Source organism: Gallus gallus, chromosome 1, assembly GCF_016699485.2.
Source record: "Gallus gallus isolate bGalGal1 chromosome 1, bGalGal1.mat.broiler.GRCg7b, whole genome shotgun sequence".
NCBI lineage: Eukaryota > Metazoa > Chordata > Aves > Galliformes > Phasianidae > Gallus > Gallus gallus.
The window spans coordinates 47,642,152-47,651,221 of NC_052532.1; the positions used below are offsets into that span (position 1 = coordinate 47,642,152).

At 39.4% G+C, this 9,070-nt stretch overlaps 1 protein-coding gene across 6 annotated transcripts in view; it reads left to right on the forward strand.

Annotated features, from left to right (window-relative positions):
• The window catches only part of ANO4 (anoctamin 4), a 173,144-nt gene that overhangs the window by 162,785 nt on the left and 1,289 nt on the right, over positions 1–9,070 (forward strand). For all 6 annotated transcript variants that reach the window (XM_025154917.3, XM_040667745.2, XM_040667740.2 and 3 more), the window contains 3 exons: positions 1,515–1,634; positions 3,466–3,571; positions 6,465–6,660. In XM_025154917.3, the coding sequence (XP_025010685.1) occupies positions 1,515–1,634; positions 3,466–3,571; positions 6,465–6,656 (418 nt within the window). In that variant the 3' untranslated portion in view covers positions 6,657–6,660. The remainder of the gene's footprint in view (positions 1–1,514; positions 1,635–3,465; positions 3,572–6,464; positions 6,661–9,070) is intronic.

The following is a 9,070-nucleotide window of genomic DNA, read 5'->3' on the forward strand; positions in this document are numbered from 1 at the left end:
TCTTAAATGTAATTTCTCAAATATTTTAAAATCCTTAGTTAAAAAATCATCAGCTCTTACTGTGCAGAAAACCATATAACACTTTCTGAACCTCTGGCAAAACAACTTGAAATAATTACAGATTTAAGCTTTCTGGTTTGGTAATGCTGAAATTTAATTATAATAGTCCAACAGATGAAGCCAGCGTGGGTTTTTGAAGATGTAAGTATGTCACCAAAGACTGTTGGCTTCCTGCAGCAGTTCTTGAAGGGACAAAATTGATTTTCGAATATTCTCTTAAAAGCAATTTTCACACCTCAGTTGTCTGACCTCGAGTTCCGCATTTCAGATTCTTGTCTAAATAACAGTAGAATTGTTCTTGAAATCAGAGCAGCATTATAACAGATTTAGTTCAATGGAGGTTAGAGTTTCTTTCCCTTGCTGTCTCAGACATCCCCATGGGTCAGAACTGCCTGGCAAAACCATACCAACCAGAGCATTTAGAAGCTATCCTTATGGTAACTAAATTTGTTCATCGACAACAGCTTTTTGAAAGAATTAAATGTGCAGAAATTATACTCATCTTTTGGGTTCTTATTCTTAAAGACAGTACACGGTATACCATGCAGAACAGTTTTGTGGGTGGCTAAATTTGTACTTGACCTCTTGATGCACTGAAAAATATGTTTAAATATCTTTCTTTTTAGCTCAGTTCAGCATGTATGTTAGGAGAACAAAGATAGGTTGGTTCAATCCTTCGTTCTTCCTGACTCAAAATCTGGCAGCCTCATATAATTCTGTCAATGGTCTCTAAGTTTTAGCTTTGAAACAGTGAAAACAGATGGCCCTGATGGTGATGTGGTTGGTTACTGAAGGTTTTGCTAGCTGAAGTCTTTTCTTCTCAGTTGGAGAATGAAGGCTTTCTTGGTGTGCCAATACTCACCCATGTTTGAGTGAAAAGAGCAGTGCATGTTCCCTGTCCTCAACACGATTAATACCAAGTTTGAGCCTTCTTGTGACTCCCTTATTTGTGCAATGTACATTCTGTTACTCAGTGTTCTCCAAACTCTGCCTAGACCTCCCAGCACTCAACCAATCTGCTATCCTCTAATACCAAATTTATCTGATTAACTGGACACTTTGTAAAAAAAAAAAAAAAAAGTCTTATTTCCCTTAGCTGTTATAGGTGTATTGCCTTTACATTTTAATTTAATGCTCCTTTGTGTTTGTAACATGAGAGTGACAGCAGGAGTATTCTAATTGTCTCCCTGGTGCCACTCACTATTTTCCCTACCTATCTACTTTTCAGAGGTAACCAGTCCCAATCGTCACCATTTCTTATCCCATAAAAATCTACCATTATTCACTGACCTACGTCAGCATTTCTTTTATAGTGCCTCAGTATCCCTCCAAAACATTACTAACCATCACAGTTAAACTGCAAATTTCATGAAACTTAGAGAACTTCCTCCTGGGTAGAACGGTTAATAGAAGAATCTTGCTGTGTCCTGACTAAAGGATTTTTTCCCCTCTAGGTGTATGGTTGGCTATGTTAATGCCAGTTTATCAGTATTTCTGGTGTCGGACTTTGAAAACCGTTCAGAGCCTACATCAAATGGAAGTGAATTCTCTGGTTCACCATTAAAATATTGCAGGTAAGTATCTGATCAAAACACTTCTCTGCTTTAAAACGCTTCAAGGGAGAGACATCCTGATAAATTTGGGGTTGGAACTAATTTTCAAAACTTGAAAAATATTAATGAAAAGAAAATAAATGTGCTACTTGAGGACAAACTTGCGGTAGTTCTTGGTTGTTATCTGCTTGATTACTTCCTTAGACACAGGAGAAGTTGGCAGGTGCTCCAACTACAGAATTTGCATGTTGTTATGGCTTGAATCACATGCAGTCATCGTGGAGGAATATGGTATCAAAGGGTCAGTAATGTCATTGAGATCAAGCCTTAATCAGATTTTCTCATAACCTGTACCCAAGGAAGTCAGCTTAGGTTTGCACAGAGGTGACTGCAGTCAGTTATTTCACAAGTCTGTCTGACATAAACAGTCTGTCCTAAGCTACCTTTATGAAACGTCAGGTCTAGCATTTCCTAACCGCTGAATGGTTAACATGTTTATGTCATTGCTTGCAGGTGTAATTATTAGTAATAATCATATGCTTCTGCTTTGAATCAGAATAAAATGAGTAGTTAATCATCTTTGTATCTTTGTCATTAGCCAGCAAACTGGGGAATAGCAGTATGAGACTAGGCTGTGATGAGAGAGTTGCAAGTGATTAATTGTAATGGTCCAGAGAATCAAAGTCTTAAATGAAGAAGTGCCAGGGAAGAAAATCAAATGACAGATATTGTTGCCATTTTTCTATGGCAATGCTAGTTTACCAGCATGAGTCCTGGTGGCTACAATGCAGGTACTCCATTATTCACTGAAGGAAAATATAATTTAACTTCACAAGTATCTCAAGAAAAAAAGATATTCTGGGATATAGCAAAAGTCACCGATAGCTTGTGATATTGTGGCATTTTTATTAGCAATAACTAGTTCAAGTGGCATAGCATTGTGAGTTGATGGGGACATTACTGCTTTTATTTACATAACTGATATTGAAGACACTGTTATCTGTTGAAACTTATTTTACAGAAAGAGCATCCCAATGTTGACTCCATAGAAAAGGTTTTCTGGGGAGCAGAGCTGCTTTCATAATACTTCATTCCATGTAGTTTGCCATGGTACCTTTTAATAATGTTTATGGATTCTGATCAGCTTCTTCCTCCCCTTTAATTCCTTTCTTCCCCAACGTCACGCATAATGTTGCTGCTACTTAAGGCTGTTTGTAGAAACCCCATCAATAAATGCATAAGTTATCACCTCAAGATTCCATTCCATTCCATTCTATTAAAATTGGTGCCATAAATCTCTAGAAGATAAATCTGTTCTTGGAGGTATACTGAACTATTATGTATATTTACCCTTGAAAGAAAGTGAGTGTCTTACTTTCTTTAGCTGAGTTTATCAGCTACATAACCCATCAGAATTCTGCTAAAACATCAGTCACTTTAATTGCAGCATAAACCAGCTATTGATAGTGAGGTAAGGAAATACTGCATCCTGCTGTAGTGTAGGCACTTTTCCAGGAAGGCAGTCTGTCTGAACAAAAACCAGTAGCCATACTCAGTTAACTTCTGCTCATCTAGAGCCTAGATGAGGGTTGTCATGCTGACAAAACTGGATATATCTATGCTTTTAAAACAAGCAGGGGTAGGGAAGAAAGCATTCCTACAAGAGCATCCTACCCCACTCTGAAGGTGCCTACAAGGCCCATGTTGCACTAAGGGCACTGGTGCTGAGCACCTAACGTGCTCGGTATTTGCAGAAAATGTAGTGACCAAGAACAGATGGGTTTTTGTTTTGTTTTCCTCATGGGCAGAAGGGTTGGAGCTTACTAACTGCAGTACTCCACTTGTCTTTCAGGTACAGGGACTACCGAGACCCTCCTCACTCCCCGGTGCCCTATGGCTACACGCTGCAGTTCTGGCATGTCCTAGCAGCACGGCTGGCTTTCATTATTGTATTTGAGGTCAGTGACCATTCCAGTGGAAAAGTCTATATATCAGAAACACCAAAACAAAACCAATTTTCTCTTGAAGCTTATTCATTGAGCTGTTCCATGGTACCAAATGTCAAGTTCCTCGTGTTCGTTTCTGCTATTTGTATTGTGCTTTATATTCTCCTGTTTCCTAAACAGTCACAGGTATTTAGATTTTAACAAACAGGGGAATACTGCAATTTAAAAGCTATAACAGTGGCGGGAAAAGAGGGGAAAGAAACGCTGTTTTTACTTACTTTCTGAGTTTTGGTATTAGCACTCTGTTTAGGCTGAAAGCTGTATGCAAACTAATTAGTGAGTAAGAGGGGAAGGGACATGATAAGAAAGGATGACATCTGAACAACTGAAAAATGAAGATAGCTCAAGTTGCAGTATTTACACATTTAGCTTTTTTTCTGTATTTTAAATACCATTCATTTCCATTAGCATCACAAAGCTGGTGATGCTAAGAGACCCAATATCTTTGGCAAAGTTCATAATATTAGTACATACTGTCAATATCTCAGAAATCTTTAAAACAAACCAGAGAAAACCCAGCTTCATGTGACTGCTATTCTTATGCTGATTTTGAATAACAGAGAGAAGAGTGTAGACAAATAAGCTGTGATGCAGCTCATAGGGCCTGAATTTCATTAAGCCAGAAACCAGGTACTCAGCATCTCTCCAGCATGAGCAGTTCCAATGTCTTTTACACTGAGAAAAAGCTAAACATTGAATAAACTTGATACTTGTTGATTGAATAAACATTGAGTAAAATTGATCACTCTTTCCTCAGTCCACTTCTCTGATATCATAGCAACAGGGCCTCCAACAAAAATATGGAAGCTGTAATCACCACAAACTGTTGGCATACTGTTCAGGAGCACATACTACGTTTCTGACTCATATTACTCTGCAAATTCATTCTGTAATGAGCTCTCAAAGTACCTCTTTAGATCACTGAACATTTGAGCTTTTGAGTTAGAAGAAAAGCGAAGGGGAAACATTTTCTAGATTATTTCTTTCCTAGGGTTGTCTTGTCAGCAGAAGTCCAAGGTCTGCAGAGAATTCCCCAGTTGTAGTCTTCAGCCCTTCCCAGATGAAGGGGAATATGGCATTACAGGCTGACATCTCTTCTTGCCTCATACTGCTCTAACTAATGGAAGTTCAGTCTGGTTCCTCTGTGATCTCTGCCACATTCAGGGAAACATCAGGGGAAAGAAAGATCTGATAGCAGCATGGTAGGCTTCATCTTGTCTTTGCTTCCTGAGCTGTCAGTGCTGAGAGCCAGGGAATCCTTCTCCAAAAAAGTGACCACAAGAACAGGATTGGCAGGTCAGCCTGAGGAGTTTTAAGACCAAAGGTTATATATGTCTTTGGAGATCTTTGAAAAGCCACACGGACATGGTCCTGGGCACCCTGCTCTGGGTGTTTCTGCATGAGCAGAGGGTGAGACCAAACAGATCCAGAAGTCCCTTCCCACCTCAGCTGTTAAGTGTAAAGACAGCATGGAATAAGGACAAAGTAACTACAGTGAGACTAATCAGTCCTGCAGAAGTCTCAGTGCCCAGCTAAACACACACCCTGCCGTGAAACAGCTTTTCAGATCTGGCCAATGCTTTCATAAGAGAACTGACTTTGCTTTGCCCCAACAAAAGCTATAAGTTGGTTCACCAGTGTCTCTCTCAGCAGAGACCACTCTGTTTATTCACACTGCAAAATGCTTCCTTAACTATCTGTATGAAATCATAAAAGTAACCTCAGCAGAAACTATACCTGTTTACTAGATGTATTCTGGTTGCCACAGCAGTTACAGTAGAAGGTTTCTCCAGGAGATTCAGGGCAGTTTTTTCACAAATTAAGTAACCTTCTACCTCAGCTCAGACACCCTTTTGGCAATGAGGAAGTGGATGCAGTGATGTTTGGCTATGTTGGCCAAACAAATAAAACAAAAGTACTTCCTATCAGTGTAAAATAAAGTATTTGTCTAGGTTAAACTGAGAGTTCAGTGACAGTGCAGTGGCTGAAGAAGCTTTTTAGTTTTTTGTTGTTGTTTTTTTTTTTTTTTTAGATTAGGCAGACAGACAGTAATGATGGCTATTATGATTTTTGCAGGTTGTTTTTCTCATAAGGGAAGAATACATGGGAAAATGTTATATATTTTTTCAGTGAATTTAAGAGGAAGGGTTCTGACTGGAGAAGAAGTACCTTTACTTCTCCAGTCTAGAATCTGTGCTTTTGCTGAGATGGAGGATTTTTATTTCTGAGGACCTCCTCTCAAGCATAGTGTATAAATCCCATTGCGCTATCTTCAATCAAATGGAAGAAGACAATTGAGCAATCCTCCCCCATCGCAGTCATCTTTGCTGGGGCTTGCCTAAAACATGAGGGACAAAGGAGCACCTTATGTTTAATTGGGAAGCTTAGTAACTGACAAGATGGCTTTGGATTAGAGATGCAGATTAGAAGAAAAAATGTTTTGTTTTGCATAGGTGAGTTAGTTTCCAATAGAGATGCAAGAAATTTCCAGCAACAGGAAAATATTATACTACTTGATCTTCCTCCTGTAGAGCAATCCACTATTAACAGTCCCTGCCCAGACAACCCTACTGTAGGGCATGACTTCAGGGGTATGAACACACGGGTGATGCAACAGTCCTGAGGCTTTGTTTGGACCCAGCTGCTCTGGACCTTTGCTGAAATCCATAGTCCATTGCCAGTTAGTTTTTTGTTGGAGAAATCTTCACGATTTGGTTTCTTCAGATTTAGTAATACATTCAGTTCTTATGCAGCATCTTTGGATGGAAAGGGATTTCAGGAGGTATGGAAATAACTTATTTTCTTCCAATGGTTTTCATTCTTCAACCAATTCTTCTTTTCGCAGCACCTTGTCTTCTGCATAAAGCACCTGATTTCCTACTTAATCCCAGATCTCCCAAAAGATCTGAGAGATCGAATGAGGAGAGAAAAATACCTGATTCAGGAAATGATGTATGAAGCGGAATTAGAACGTCTGCAGAAAGAAAGGAAGGAAAGAAAGAAGAATGGAAAATCTTATCACAATGAGTGGCCATGATGGGGTGAGGAAGAAACTGCTTAAAAGAAGATAGGAATTCTGTTCATTAAAAAAAAATCCTGGTTTTCTGCGTTAGAGAGCACAGTGAAAGAGGAACAGTCAGTGTTGTGTGCACTCAGCATACGCGTATCCATATTTAAAATGGTGCATACTGTGCTAAGTCTTTTCAAATTAGGGGTCTTACAAGGCTTAGTCTTCTCCAGAGCTAATATTGGCATGAGCAGAGCAGACCAATGCGTAAGTCTCCACACTATTTCCAGGCATGGCTTAAATTCAAGACCCTGAACTTCAAAGCAGCGATATATCTTACAGTGCTTTACCTAGTGATCTCATGGCTCCTCATCATGGCTGAGCAGCTACTTCTTAACCAGTGACTGCTCATTAGCAACATGACAGTACATGTCCACATGTATAGTCACCACATGCAGAACATGCATGGCAACAATGCCCTCTCCCATGGTGGAATAAGTGTCGGAAGCTAGCATCTACCATGAGTTAAGTCAACATATGGGGATTGCTTCCATAACTTGAACAATACCTTAGTATCTGTGAGGAGGAGATCTTTGATCATGAGTCCAATCAAATGCTTTAACAATGCTGAAAAAATTACACGTGCAGAAGTTTTGGCAGATAGGCAAGCACCTAAATGTGCCCAGAGGTGTCTTAACTGTAGGGTCATTAATTTGGACCGTTATTGTGAAAGGTTGGTAACGTTTTAAAGATCTGAACAGTGCCTTTTCAGCTATGGGTCTGTCTGGTCTCTGAAGGAAACAAGTTAAGCTAGGACACCTCATCCGAAATTGCTTGTATACTTGTATTGCAAGGCCACATCAAGGCCTCATCGAGAATGAGAATACATGATACACATAACAGAAGACTGTCTATGTCTTAAGTAAAACAACAATAACAACAACAAACAATAGATGAACAAAGTCAACAGAGCAAGAGAACACGATCATCCATAATCTCTGCTCTTGTAATTTCTTTATTCCTCCTTCTGTTGTCTGCAGTGGGAGAAAACAACTAGGCTGTAGTATGAAATAGCTTGAAATCCTTCATGCACAGCAATTCTACATAAGCTCTAGAATTAGATTTGGCCAAAATGGGCCACTGACTATATCCTTTTGCAAATATTGTTTAGCATTAAGAAATTAAAAAGTTTGCAGGTCATTAGTCCAAAATAGTTGAGTTGTAACTCTGATAACTGCAGAAATGCTGGACGGAGTAACATGAATCAAAATGCTGAGTGTTGTGAAAGTTCCACTGCCTCTTGCCTCAAAGTGATAATACTGCAATTCCTGCAGAATGTTATGCTACTCATAATCAGCCACAACATGAAGAAGGAAGTTCAAAAGCCAAGACTATAAGTAGACCACAAGGACCCATATGTCTTGGTGAGGATACAGCTACATGCAAAATACTGAAGCTCATCAATTCACTTAGCACTTTTCCAAGTAACCGGAGCTTCAAAAACGGTATGCTTTTCTCAGAGCTATTAATGAATAATGAACTTGTTAGTTTAAAGGCATTTCACAGGGAGGAAAATTCAGCACGTTATTTCTACAAGTTCTTCTAGAAACCATTCAATAGAAGTGGTATTGGACAAATCACGCAGTGCAAGATCCTTTGTATGGATGCCTCAAACTCCACTAGACATCAGGACCACTTTTACCAAGACCACATATTGCCAAATTATATCTGTTAACTTTGTTCCACTGTAAGGTAGAACTGTGCTATTTCTATGAGGAGGAAAGTTTTGATAAAAAGCAGTATGGTTTGGTGGAAGAAAATGTTTGCATCCTGATCTCTGTAGCCACTGCCAGCCTACATTTTGCTTCCTTTCAATAAGGAACCTCCTCCATAAGTAATCCATCATCCTGCACGAAGAGGATAAATGGCTTCTACTATCAGGTGCTCATGACCCAAGCCTGGAGTTCACATGAGGCAACATAGCCAATGAAGGAGTTTCAGGATGGATCTGTTCTCCATTGACTTGGTGCCAAACGGAATGAGGAACACAACTAATGGCTCTGGCATGTATTCCTGCCTAATAAGCAAGTGAACTTGTGTGTTCATCTTTGCTTCATCTTACAGCTGCTGTGGACACAGCCTATATGGGCAGTGAAGAAATGGGAATGTTCTGTCTTGGTAAATAGGGGGAGATAGTTAGGCAACATCATTCATTCTTTGACAAACGCATGCCAAATGGGTTAGCATTTACCATTCACCACTTATGGATGTATATTACACTTGCAATCTGGATACTCTCAGGCAGGATCACTGTGCAAAATCACATTCAGACCAAATTCACATGAGCAACTGGATTAGGCCACATACCCTCTGTTTTATATCTATAACAAAAACCCACAAATGACTAGTTTAGAAATTGTTTGCTAGGTAGTAAAATGAGTTGC